Consider the following 14,747-nt stretch of genomic DNA (forward strand, 5'->3'; position numbering starts at 1 on the left):
CTACGTTCTTGCACAGACTTACTCTCTTTTAAGAAACCCTTGAAAACATGGCTGTTTGATCTTCAATCATCTTATGGAATTGTGACCTGTACTGACTGCTCCAGCACAGAGTAATCCCCTCGGGAGGATTAGTGAGCCTAACATCTCTAAAATTAAATAAAATATGCTAAACTTTGAACCACTTGGTGGGGAGCCCGGAGTAATCTAAAGTGAAAAGGCTTTCAAAATCTCCTCTCTCTGATGCCTTCGAATAGCTGCAACAGGCTTTCCTATATATGCATAGATCATCATTTGAGGACACAGAGGATGAGCATGCCCCTGACACTATCCCCACTGAGGATGATAATACCCTAAAGGGGGGATCTAGAGGATGGGGATGTTTTTAACATGACCTGGAAGACAGCCAGTGGATGAACCAAGTACCAGTAGACCCTGGCGACAGAACAGTGGTCTCAAGCTACCCAGGTTAGAGAATGGGCCCTTTGGGAACACAGTTGGGGCCAAGAAGCCAGCTGATATGCTATGCCCTGATTACATTTACCATCCATACTCAGTTGAGTGGTATCCGGCAAACAAAGTGGCCCAATGTGTGGACAGCAGAGGAAGGAAACCACTAAATAGGTCAGGGGCCCCCAAGGGCAGAGTATCTGAGATATGCCCTAACAGGTAGGGTAGCTCTAAGTCCGGAGACAGATGGCCACTTTCATCACCAAATTTGTTAAGAATCCCAAGAAGGAGATCAACAGATCCTGGTGGGCTTGCCACATAAGCTCCTGGACACACTAGGCCCATTGACTAAAATCCTGGACATAGCCGATGAGGCAAAAGAGACTGCTAATTTAATATTTCTGGATGTTCTTTAGGGTTGGGCACAACCTGCAGTGTTTCCTTGGCAATGCAGAGTGTGCCATCTACACAGAAGCATCGTTCTCTACCGATTAAGAGTGATCCCAAACTAGGGGAGTTGGGCTACGCGGAGATAGATTAAACAGTAAAGGGAGGCCTTTTCGGGGATCCATTCATAAAAGAATTGAGTAAATTTGTAACTACCTTTTCCTCATTGGAGAAAGCCCAACAATCGACGAAACTTGTCTTCAGACACAAAGTTTCAGCGAGGGCCAGGGCAGGCAAGGGGTGCTTATTTGGCCACGCCTTCTACCCACCTTCCCACAGATCACAGTTTCAAAAGTCCCAATGGCAGGATCAGCCAAAATTTGGGGGGTACTTGCAAATTAGCGGCGGTGGCAGATGTGCATTTTGGGTAGCCAACAACGCACCAGGTGGACCTTCAGGTAAGGAGTGCCCATTCTTTCAAACTACAAACATGGGGAAGGTTGGCAGATTACCACGACAACTGGGAAAAAATAACCGGGGACCACTTGGTACTGCAAGCAGTAAAAGGCTTTCAGAAAGAATTCAACAAGACTCCAGAGCAGACCAAACTACCCTAGGACTTTGCATTCTCACAAGCAATGCAATGCTCTTGTAGACAAAGGGGTCATTCACCTGAATGTTTTTGTCAGCAATGTGTTTCTAGTCCAGAAAAAGGGCTAGCGCTGCCACCTGTCAATCAAACGGAAGGAACTGAATTGCTGGATGGTGCATCACCACTTCAAAATGGAGGGAATGCTCAGGAATATCCTGCTCTTCAAACACTGAACGGTAGATCTCAAGAATACCTCATATACCTCACATTCCCGATGTTCTACCTTACAGTCTCTATTTTCGGCCCACACAGATTTCTTCAGTTTGTGTGGAGGGGTCAACCTTACAAACCGGGCTTTCTTTGGCTCCTTTGTGTTTCACCAAAGATCTCAAGCCGGTGGTGGAACTGTTCAGGTCACAGAGCCAGAGGATCATCGTATAAGTAGACAGCATCCTGTTCATGAATCAGGACCCAGACCATTTGACTCAGGAGTTGGGGTTTGCGAGATCGGTCCTTCAGGATCCAGAATCCATAATCAACAATGAGATATCAGAATGCACACCGAAAAGCAATGTCATTTCTGGGATTCGTCAGAGATGCCGTGCACGAATCTCTGACTACCAAAAAGTCAAACTAGCCCTGATCCGCAAGGAACTCAGGAGAATGATCACGAGGGGCCAAACCTTGCTCCCATTCTGGCACAAATATTGGGCCTTCTGGCGTCTTCAATTGAGGGCGTTTTTCCACTATCTGGTCCTCCAGGTGCTGAAGACCTTGCACTTCAGGAGGGGCATCTCTTATGACACTCTGATAGCTTTAACACAGAAGGCTAGAATGGAGCTGCATCGGTGGTTGCACCATATCGATGCCTGGAATGGCAGACCCATTTTGGGGTCAGCTCCGGAATTCACAATAGAATCTGATGAGAGTTGCTCTGGCTGAGGAGCATGGTGTGGAGACACAGAAATGGAGGACCTCGTCGCAATAGGAATCAATACTTCACATAAACTCTTTAGAATTCCTACTAGGATACTTTTCAGTGAAGTGCTTGACAAGGGACAAGGTTTCCTGCTCAATCATGCTCTAGAAGGACAATGTGCCTGTAGTTCGTTAAATCAACCGGCTGGGGAGCACCAGGTCAAAGATTTTAGCAGAGTTGGCCAAGGAGTTTGGCAGCTGTTTGAACAGGATTTCAATCACAGCAGAATGTCTTTCAGGAAAGACTGGAATTCTAGGCACCTCAGCAACTCCAGTGTTTGGTAGTTGGATCCCGCTGTATTTCAGCTGATCAAGAGTCAGTAGGGCCCCGGTTAGATAGATTTCTTGGCGTCAAGGTTGGATCACCAGCTTCCACAATTTTTCTGCTGGAGGCCACACCCGCTGGCAGAAGCTCTCCAGAACTGGTGACAGTCTGTGAATAACGTGTTTCCCCCATTCTATATGATCACAAGACTTACAGGCCGGATCAAGAGGCAAAGAGTGAATTTGGTGCTGGTGACACTGGCATGGAGATGGCAAGCTTGGTTTCCAGCTCTTCTGGAACTTTCCTTGGATTCTCCAATCTGTCTACCCCGGATGGCAACTGGCACCCATTGGTGCAGATGGGCAATCTTCACCTCATGGTGTGGAAGGCGACAAGAGATGGTTCAGCGTCCCAGGCCTTTAGGACCAGACTACAGACATCATCAGAAAGGGATGGTCTGGCTCTATGGTCAAGAGATGTGAATTAGCGTGGTGCAGATGGTCCTGCTGGTATATGGGAAGAGGTATCAATTCCCTGGGGGAAGCTGTATATCAGGTTGTGAATGTCTTGTCAGGGAAAGGTATTGCCTACCTCGCCATTCATGCCTGTAGATCAACCATATCGGCAAGTCATCTCCCCATACTTGGAGTCTCTGTGGCAAGGAATCCTTTTGTCTATAGACTCCTAATGGGATTTGGCTCTCAGTTTCCCTTGAGCCAAGATATGTGCGCCTTTGGGACTTCAGTGTGGTTCTGAGGTTCATGAAATGCTGGAAGAGCAATGAATTTCTTTCTAGGAAGGAGTTGACTGGGAAACTGGCATTTGTACTCCTGTAAATGGGTGTCAGACATTCGAGCCTTTCACATCTCTGCTAGAGGGTATACACCGGTTGGAGTTTCGTTAACGGTTTCCAGACATACAAAACCTCCTACCAGGATTGTTAACTATCCTGTTTTTCTGAGCAACCCCAAATTGTGCATGGTGAAATGTCTGCAGGCTTATGAGAGATTGACAGGGGAGATGAGGCCTCAGGAATGATGAAACTCCTCATAGTATTTAAAAAAATATTCAAACCAGTAACCTGGCAACCATAGCATGTTGGATATAATGGATAATGAGAGAAACGTCCTTTAGGACGAAGCCCCAAACATGCTGTGCTTTCACAGCGTCACAAGCAGAAAGAATACATCTTCAGCACGCAGTCGCTCTGCACGCAAGTCATTATGACGACTTGCATTAGGGGGGCGGGGCGTAATGTGGAAGTGGTGTTGGAATTAAAGTCCAACACCTTCCCTACTGGTGCGCAGACTGGAGTTGGAATAGTAAATTTAAACTATTGCAATATCCAGCGCCCCCCTAAGGCAAGTTGTTAAAACGACTTACATGCAGAACAAATGCGTGCTTAAGACGCATTCGCTCAAAAGACGCAGTTCCTAAAGCATGCGTGAAAAACGCATGCAGAATTCCGTCATACATTCGGATAATGAGTGAAATCAGAGTCTCTATTGTCAGGGCACACTCTGTAAGAGGTGCTATGGCATCTAAGGCCTATGCCTTGAGGGGCCGCCTGGTGGATATTCTATGGGCAGTAGATTAGTCCTCCAATTCTACTTTTACTAAACTTTATTTCAAACCAGGGGTGGGAGTAGCATTGTTGGTTGTTGACAAGCTTTAAATTAGATTAATTCAAAGCCTTGAGTCCTGAGATAGAATGTAAAATGTCATAGCTAACATAAAGGAAATTTCAATTCTATTAAGGACACAGAGACAAAGATTATCCCACTCAGTGAGACGAGGACTCAAATCCTCCCGTTTAGACAACACAGGATGGTTCATTGAGGTGGAGTATATTTTCTTGTTGACGCATTGAAATGTTATGGGTTGCTGGTGATTGTCTTCTTGGAATTCAAGTAAGCGATATCACAACTGTCAAGCATTGTCAGGGAGCAATTGATTAAGGTTGTTTCTTTTCAGTATCTGAGCAAAATTAAGATTTTCAGTAGGAGATGGCCCCTCATTCCCCGCCACCCTTAAGAAAAATAGGAAAACACTAATTTCTGACTGCTGAACAGCTAAAAAAGAGTGTTGTTCAGAGTGGGAAGTTTAACATGGAAAAGATGAATGGTTATTGGTGGACTGTTTTATTGTTGGGATTCATGGGAGTGGTAGTCCCAGATTTGTAGTGGTTATATAATGATAGGCTGCTGAGATTATAAAAGCGAAGAAATACAGCACAATGCTTGCCTGATATAATTGAAACTTTCCTTCACGTTAGCTAAGAAATATTACATTCACCTCTGCTGCAGTCACAAGGGATTTACCTCCCAAAGCCACCCTATTAATGTAATGGGTGATCGAGCAGAATGTTGGTTTCTGACATTGGAGAAGAAAGCTTGAAGGTAAGGCCCACTAGCATCTCAAGCACATCTATGTGCAAGCACTGCTGTTACATGGCCCAAAGTACTTGCATCAAAATGTTGCCCAGATCGGCAACCAAGTCCAGTGAGGAGGTGTGGCCATGGTATCTTGTCCTTGCAGTTGAAAAGACGACCTACATCAAGACTGGAGGGGTTCATCCATCCAGACAGGTCCAGATGAATCAACTGGAATATCTGCACCTGAGCCTTGGTGTTGGTGCCCCTAGCGTCACAGGCACGGCAGGACATTCATTCGTCATCTGATAGTGAGTGGAGTCAAAAGGATGCATGAGGCTGAGTATGTTTAAGACCTGTAGGACCGGGAGATGGGTTGAGTATGAAATCTCAGAATTATCTCCCGAATATCCACAATCCTCTGTGAAGGAGGGAAAGGCTTCATGTGGGTCATGTCTAGCACAGCATGTTTGAAGGTCAACCTCTGTTTCTGACTGACGTGGGACGTTTGGGCATTGAAAGTAAAGAGCAGGTTGTGAAGTAGATGCTCCTTAACCAGAACCGTGGACTCCGCCTTCACCACCCAAGTCATCCATTTGCAGAAACACATGGCCTCCTGAATATCTTGGTAAAGCTGCTAGAGCTGCTAGCACCTTTGTGAAAAAATGAGGGTGCAATTATCAAGCAGAACTGCAAGATTGCGAACTGATAATGCTGGGACCTCATAGTGAATCTCAAATAACACTTATGAAAATAGAGAATTGGAAGTTGGAAGTGGGCGTCCTGAAGTCAGAGAACACCAACCAATCTGCACCTTCAGGACAAGCAGACCCTGACTCAGAGACAGAATCTTGAAGTAAAGTGAGCAAAATGCTGTGACCCTTACATGCAGAAGCACCAACTAAATGGCCCCTTTGTTCAGCAGGGAAAGAACCTCGCCCCCAGAATTGAGGTATGTGCCAGACAGCACGTCCTGCCAGACGGAATGAAGGAATGGACAGGAATGATGGGACTTAGCCCCTGGATGACCCAGCAGCCCATCATGATCATCACTCAATTGGGTGAACAGAAGGAGATCCCCCCCCCACACCTCAAAGTAAGATGGAGGTGTATATAGAGGGAGGAGTCTAAGCTGTCCTGAAGTAGCAGATCTAGCCAAGATTTGTGAGGACAACATATTTTGCCGCTGCTGACCTTTAGGTACACCTTTGGTGTGGAAAAACCAGTAAGTTTGTTGATGTGTCAGGACTGGATGAGAGGGTTACCTCTGCCACAATTGAATTGCTGCAAAACACTCTACATTGCTGCCTGAACTGCCGTACAGACGGAGTCCGGTCTAGTGAGCGGGCCGTAGCCCTGCTATTCTTGCAGCGCTCCATGGAGGAGTTGGTCTTGTCACCAAAAAGTAACTCCCACTGAAGGGCATGTTCATCAGAGTAACCTCAAATCCCCAGAAAAGCCAGCAGGGCAAATTTGAGCATGTTGGCGTAAAGTGATGGCAGTGCCTATTGACTAACCCACAGTTAGCTGCAGAATCCATGAGGCAATTCAGGATGTACTGAGAAATTTTTAGATATTTGAGGGGAGAAAGTGGTCCCAAATGTCCATCTTATGGTCTTTGCGACCTATGTCCGTCAAAACCATAAAACAGTCACACTTTTTTGTCGCAACATCAGTTACAAGCATGGTATTATTGACATCCTAGCTGAAGCACCAGTAGAGGCACAGTGATGGATGCTCATGGGAAAATTAACACAAAAAAGGATTATTTTGGCAAGGAGACTTGGAATGCATTTACAAAATAGATCTGTCACAATATTGAAAAGTCTGTCAAAGGCCCATATCAGGATGTGGTAAAACTCTAAACTGTCATACAGTGTACTTTATAAGTAAAACAATAAGTGCAAGGCCCCAGAAATTTTGGTTAGCGGCCAGCGCAATGAATATCAGGGGTGCTGAATACCAAGGCTGTGTAGTCCTGATTCCACCATATTCCTCTTTCATCAACCAACAGACACCGCCTGCCTCTTTATCCCACTCTTGCAGGCTGTTTTTCATCCCTGCTCTACCCTTTGCCACAGTTTTCTGTCTTTCTCTTCCTCCTTTTGTTTTTGTTTTCTCTCCCTTGCTCTGTGTAAAATCTGAGGAGGAAAATTACGTTTCAGCCCCAAAATTGTATGCCGGTGGGCCCCACTGGCAATCACTTGCTCAAACTAAGCACTGGTCATACCATTCTTTGTAAAGAGATATATACATGGTTTATGCTGCACTCATTTCTGCTTGTTTCACTTTTCTTCTATACTTCTTTTTTAATCTCAGCCACTGGTCCTTCGTTGTTTATTGCTCATTGTTTATTGCACGTTAATGAAAGCTCCTTTAGGTACCAGTGAATATTTATATATTAATTTATGAGAAATCAAATTAATTCCATGGATTTTGGAGCATGTTTAAGTATGGTTAGGTAAAAACTCTCACAAGTGGCATATTGACATGGCAGATGAGCTAGTGCAGCTATACTCTGATAAGTGACTTTCTCTGCTTCCATGCACCAGTGTAGATTCTTGCTCCAGTGTTGGTATCACCAGTCTGCCTCAGGAGTGTCTCATTTCGCCTTCAACAAAGCTTAGTTAACACGTTGTATCGTGTCTGAAAATCACAAAATTTAAAAGCAAATCTCATTGCGATCACCAGTCTTCAGTTCTCTTTTCATTTGGAGGAGCCATACATTAGAGAGAGATTTCCTCTCTGCACTCTTTCCCACCACATCACAAGACAGGCCCACTCAATCTGTGATAAAATGGAAAGGTTGGGGTAAGAGCAATAAAGAAAGGGATAGGGAGGTGGCTACTGGCCTCTCCCCCATGAGTAAAACCATCAGTAGAAATATGGTATATCTCCCCCCACCCCTGAATACAGACTTCCTCAGTTGGTCATAGCACATTTATCCATTCTTTAGAGTCATCCTGAACTGCAGCCACTATGGGGCTCTAATATAAAGGGTGCAGCTTAAGGTGACAGGGCACTTCGCAAGAGCATTTCAATATGGACAGGTAATTACACACCACTTGCACAGAAGTATCATCGCAAACACATTCCCTATCTTTCAAGACATGATATAATGCAAAATATACACTTAACTGATAAAGAAAAGGGAAAACAGATGCCAAAATAAAGCACCAGGGGTCAATACGGCTTGAAGAGCAAAAGGGCCAATGTCCGCCGTAAAAGTTCTCCAATTTTAATCATAGAGTCAAATTTGATGTTGTAGATTTAGTCTTGGATTGCTTATAATTTGCTGTACAGCACAAGCACATATTAAAATCTATTTTTGAAAAGTATGAGATTGGATCACATTATGATGCACTGCTGGTAAGAACACAGGCATTTTATGGACGTTATAATTGCAATTGTATCATTTTTAAAAGTAATTCAGAAAATTGAATAAAAGCATGTTAGTTTAGCATATTAAGAGTTATTAAGCATATATATAGTATATTTGTTTTATTTTAATGGATTGTGGCTGTTAATTATTTAATGTATGATATGAAGTTTTATAAGACTTTTTTCGTTAAAAACCAAATACATTTGATTTTGCAAAATCTACAATTTTATAACTTCTATGCTGTGAGAAACTTCCAACTTGTGTACCGTTCAACGAAAATGAGACAAACATTCAACACTCCATTTATTCTTTAATTTCAATGGAAAAAAAATCTATTTTTACAGCATAGTAACTCACACAAGATAAATAGTATACTTCATGAAAGGGTACTAACCTCTTCTGCAGTTACCATGGCAATGATGGCAACGCCTTGTTCCCACACCATTTGCCAAAAATCTTGACAAGTATTCTGTAGTGGGCCTTGTGTGGCAATATAGTCCCATTCTTCTCCACCAACCGTGACCTGGAAAAAGTTCAAGAAAAATGTATAACAGTGAAAGGTTGCTAGGTACTAAGTGAATGCATGATAAAGTGTAGCTTTTCTCTAAGATGACATCATGCTTTACTATACATGGAGAAGAACTGTATGTTCGGTCTCCATGTTCACTCGCAGGAAAATTATGTTGAATGTGATTCAGTCTGGATTTATTTTTTTAATAAATAAATTTTTATTGATTTTCATCTGTAACAGAACATAAAAGTACAACTAAAGCATCAGCAAATATCCTGTAATGACTTTGTCAACTATTTAAGAAATAAAGAAGATGTAGTCAGATATTACCAGTCAATTCAACATTTAGTCCATTATCTGAGTGACTGTAACCACTTACGGCCCAGCCCCACGGAAGTGAGCCAACCATGATCAACATATTTTATTACGTTTCCTGGGGCATTTCACATGGTGGGAGCAACACTCCATACCCCGCAACTCAGTTTTTATTTTAATTCCAATTTACCACCCACTGCTCCAAGGTATATGTGTTAATTAACGACCTCCTGAGATGCACTGTTGGACAAGTTAGGTACCTTAGGTACCTTTGGTAATTCTCTATCTAACAACAAATTCCTTGCCTTTCAAATTGCTCCAGACGTTAGACTAGATCCGGAACGTTTTCCAACAATTGCTCCTGGAGCCGGAAGGCAATGCACTTTGACTCCCCTGCGGCTTTGTCCCACCTCAGAAAGTGGATATGGATAGAGGCACCATCCCTGCGCACCGCCGTTAGTCTAAAAGTGACCCCTACTGTGCCCTAAGATGAGGAGCATCAGTGACAGATTGAAAACAGTGATACGGTGCAAAACCTAATATGGAACATTATTAACATTCAGCAGCCCAAGCCAAAAAAACAGTGAGGACGGTGAGGAATCTGTAAATAGAGTATTGCAATTACAGTATCCACCAAAAGGAGCATTACCAAAGCTAAGCATCTTATTCTTCTAATGGATACTTCTAACTGTGGATTCCTATTTTTTTAATAGATACCAAAGCAGCACCCCATGAAAGTTGGTGGGTGTGAAGAATGGACTTTACAACAGGAGTCCTGCAGGACCAAGCAGGCAAACTGAGCCTTCATGTGGAGTTAATACAAGAATACCATGCTGTGGACAGATGCTCACAAAAGAGAACAGCCTAGAAGATGTCATGCACCGGACCCACCCCAACTAAAGCAGTAGTGGCAGCTTTGGTTATGGTGAAATATGCCTGAAGGTGCTCAGGAAGCTCCTTCTGGGGAAAACAGAACGTATCTTGATCTAGACAACAATTCATCATACAAGGGTCTTTTTCTGAACAGCCCTTCCCTTGGCCACCTGATGCTCCTCAAAGAACAACTACACATAGGCTCAAAGGATGTGAACATCAGTAAAGTAAGAAACTAATCAAGGTCCCACTGCGACATAATAAAAAGGGCAGGAGAAAACATGTATGTAAGTCCTTTTAAAAATGCATTCCAATTGGTGACTTACGATCATCCAAATGGAAAAAGGCCCAACAAATAACTAGGGAGTCCTGTTTTAGGTTTAAACCTATAATAACTGATAAAAACCAACCAAAAGGAAAATAGCCCACTGAAAAAACACCTTCGCAACCACAAACTAAATGTCATTCAAAGAAAGGAAAAGGTGAGTGAAAGAGTCATTTTTATTACTTCCTGAAAGGGCCAATACAATGTAACTTTGTTATTCAAGGCAGCAGCAAGAAAGACTGGGCTAACAGTGATTACACTAAAATAATGTTTCTTCTTCCTTTTTTCAGTTGTGTGATCTTTTGGTCTACAGATGCAGGGTTTAGAAGCATGTTTTAGATCTTATTTGGAGAATCAGGAAATATCAAAATCATATTTGATATTTTAGCTATGTTTGATTATTTCACTGATGGGTAAAATGGCTGGTCTCATAAGAATCTTTCACAATATTTTGAATCACATTTACCCACAGACAGAGAATGTATAAAATCCTTTGATACATCAGCTCCCTTTTCTAGCGAGTCAGTATTGATAGTAGGTGAATTGCCATGCAAACCATGCGTTAAACATTCAATGCAAGGTGTAGTGACAGGTATATGTGCTGTCACCAAGATAGTGGTGAAAACCTAACACCAGATGTTTGTAAAACAAGGAATGCAGTGTCACTTGGAATGCTGCTGCAAAAAGTTCTTACCAAGTTCAACAAAGACTGGAGTGATATTGTTTGTATTTGCAGTAATTCAGCTATGTATATGAAAAAGTTGTGTGATGACCTGTCAAAATAGATACCTTAGCTGAAGTGCTTCCCCATATGAGATCCTTGCCACTTGCTAGATGGTATGCTGAAAGCATTGTTACAATCTTCACAGTTAATGAACAATTCTATTGACTTTGTAGTCCATTCCGGTGCACTGTTTCATTATGTGCAGGAACTAAAACACAAACATTTCTCATGTTGTACTTTGTGTGGCATCAAGGAAAGAGTCATCCTAATTGTGTAATTTAATTTAGCCAGTGGTTCTCAGTCCTAGAGGCATTGAATGCTACATTATCCATGTGGCGACCGTTTAAATAATTTTTGCTTAGTGATGATGTCAAAGGCAAGAAATGTGAGGATCTCTGGTGGCATATTGATAGAGATGTGAAAAAAGTACACTCTACTGCATTCTTAGATTTTTAGGAAAACATGACTGCTGTAGTGAGCATAATAAAAAAACTAGAGTCTGAAAACACCCTGGTCTACCAAGCGTTCAGCATAACTGGTGTAGATGTGAAACATCTCCTTGAGAGTAAGCTAGGTGACACTTTTAGTGACTGGTACAACAACATGTTAGAATTATTGCCACTTGGTAAGCAAAGAAATGTTGAGGAGCAATTCAGGAAATTTTATTTTTTACAGTGCATGAGAAATGGCTTGCAATGATGCATTGAAATGTCCCTTCACCAAACAGGGCATTTGAAGTCAATAAAGTCTCACTGAGGTACTCTGCACAAGTTCTAGATCCCTTCCATAAAGGGAAATTTTCTTCGGACTTTGAAAAGCACTGCTTCATAAATGACTGCTTCAATAACTGAGGGCACATGCACCCAGTTCAACACATATGTTGCGCAACCTATCCCAGAGAGTTGCAAGCTTCAGGTGCACCAGTATTGGCATGGAAAGCTGTGTCAGTGGCCAGAGTTAGCAAATTGTGTACTGGCTGTTTTGGTATTGCCCATCTCCAGTTCGGAGGTTAACAGGGCCTTTTCACAGATAAATGTTTACTTGGGAAGGAAAGGCTGAGTGTGCATGTCCAAAGACTTAGTAAAGAAGTATTGTATGGTGTACTACAGTAAGTTTGATTTGTAAAAATATATTTGGATCTCATATACCATGTACGCACACTGTCTAAACATGCACAATCAGTGCAGAAAGAAAGCGATAATAAAAGCGAAACATCCCATAAACACCGGAAAAACACTGTTTCTGTTATTTTTAAAAGCGCAAAAATGTGTTAACAGCTGAGAAACACTGTTTTTTAAGGTATTTAAAACACTGAAAACCCCCACCAGAATTTACTAAAAATAGAAACTGAAAACAGGAAAGCCTACAAATAACTTACAATGGCGTCCACAGAAAAACCTTGCAGAGCAAAAAAAAGAACACACAGAAGTACCTCAGTAAGCTTTATTAGCACTAGATAGACCAGACGGTCCTCACACCAAGCCACAAACTCTGCCAAGTGGCGAGAATAGATCAACTTGGTAAAATGATGGCAATAGAGAACATCCACCTTCTCTGCATTCAAGTCAAAATCACTAACCCAGTTCCACATGTAGAGGAGTTGTTTGTAGAGGTTCAGATGAAGAACCATGTTCTTTTGTGGTACAGTACATCCTCCTGAAGAGGATAACGTAGTGGAGGAATAATGCACAAGCTCTGTAGTTTAGAGTACCAGACCCTCCAAGCCCAGTTTGTTGCATTCAGGATGATCTAAGCCCAGTTCTTGCTGGCCATCATCAGAATTTATGTAAGCATCATTAGAGAAAAACTCATAAAGGAGTCTGTGGAAACTTTAGCACCCCTTTACCAGCAATGAATGAACCTCCTTCACAAGAATGGTGGCATGACCTGCAAACTTCTCAACAGAAATGGTAGAAACAGAAAGGGGAGTAAGTAGTTGCACGCCAGTCAGATAGAAAAATTTATTCTGCCCTCCATTGGCTGCACATGACCACTGTAGGGGGAGTCAGAGTGGCTTGTCAGTGGTCGCTGCAGATGGCAAGGAAGAAGACTGACCTTTCTGGTGTCCACAGCCTCTGCATCCACCACACCCTCAGGAGTAAAAAAAAACATTAAAAAAGTACAGTTTGTTGCACAAGCTGGGATGGTTGGATATGGGGTAAGAAGTCCCCAGGACTGGCGGACCACAGATTTCCCAAAAGTGCAGGCTGAAGTACAGCTGTCTTGGAACCGCTACTAAGACTTAGTCACTCTTGCCATGAAACAGCTTGGATGCAACAAACAGCATGTCTATCATGGACGCCTACAGGTCCCTGGAAAAGCTTTTGGTGTGCATCCAAGCATGATGCTGAATCATCAAACTCATGCCCATAGTGCAGCCAATGCAGTCTGCAGTGTCGAACCCAGCTCATAAAATAAGTTTTGTTGTATCTTGTCAATCATGGATTACCTGGGCAAAGGTACTGCAGAACTCTTCCCGGAAACTGGCCAAGAATTTGCTCACCACGATCACCATGGTCTAAAAGAGCACGATTTTAGTATCCTAACAAGCAAACTGCTTTGTGAGATCTCAAAGTCTAGCTGTGAGCGAGGAAAACCCTCTTGCTTAATGCATCAATGCAACTCTATTCACTGTCATGAGGGGAGAAGAAAAGGAACTCAATTCGTTTTGCTGGCCCAAGCAAAAACCACAAAGCTCTTGGGTGTCAGGTGCTACATTGCTCTGCCAGAAAGACTGGGTTACCAGGAGCAGAACCATGGTGCTTCCCAATGTGGTAACTCACTGGTGGTGCCAAACACAGCTTTGGTCCTGCTGCTGGCAAGGCCTTTGTCACAGTTTCAATGAAGGGCAAAAAGGGCACTGAAGTGGAAGAGCCAGACTAAAAGATTTCTGTAAGCAGATCTGCTTTGGTCTCCACAGTAGGTAACTGCAGTCCTGCATCATTACAGGCCACCACAGCAAAACATAGACCTTCTCCCATCAGCTGTCCCAATGGGGTGCCAAATTCTATATCAGAGGAGGTATCAAGGCTACTGGGATCCTGGACATTCAACTACAGGCCAGCATTAATATAGTGAGAAGGTAGCAAGTAGTCAAAACCACCTCCACACCATCATTGTCATGTAGGGCATTCTGAATTCCCTGAATTGCATCTGAATCACACCCAAAAGTGTCCTCAAGCTGTCATTAGTACATACGTCAAGGCACAGACACAACTGCAAAATGTTTCCATGTGCTGTAGTAGTCTCATAGCGAAAGACTGGCCGAGATCTAGTCAAACTCAATTTGGATCCAAAAGTGGCAGTGGGTGATGGATCCACAACTGGCATCCCCGGAGCAGAGGCCAACACATAATAGGCTTGAGAAAGTATGGCCTCTGACACTTGTGGGGGTGTGGTCTTGCGGTGGCAGGGAGCCAGGAGGATTCCTAACATGGTCAGATGGAGCCGGCCCCGGAACCGGAAGTCTGACTGCAGGCCCTGACAGATCTATGGGGCCAAAGGAGCCCCAAAGGGAAAAGGGACCCAGAATCTTCTGATAAAACTGCAGCAACGCCTCTTTGAAGGCTTTGACCC

The 14,747-nt window shown here is 43.2% G+C and overlaps 1 protein-coding gene across 2 annotated transcripts in view; it reads right to left on the minus strand.

Annotated features, from left to right (window-relative positions):
• Nucleotides 1-14,747, minus strand: part of PTPN21 (protein tyrosine phosphatase non-receptor type 21) — a 339,336-nt gene that overhangs the window by 49,635 nt on the left and 274,954 nt on the right. For both annotated transcript variants that reach the window (XM_078660017.1, XM_078660016.1), the window contains one exon: nt 8,818-8,946. In XM_078660017.1, the coding sequence (XP_078516143.1) occupies nt 8,818-8,946 (129 nt within the window). The remainder of the gene's footprint in view (nt 1-8,817; nt 8,947-14,747) is intronic.

This window comes from Lissotriton helveticus, chromosome 9, assembly GCF_964261635.1.
Source record: "Lissotriton helveticus chromosome 9, aLisHel1.1, whole genome shotgun sequence".
NCBI lineage: Eukaryota > Metazoa > Chordata > Amphibia > Caudata > Salamandridae > Lissotriton > Lissotriton helveticus.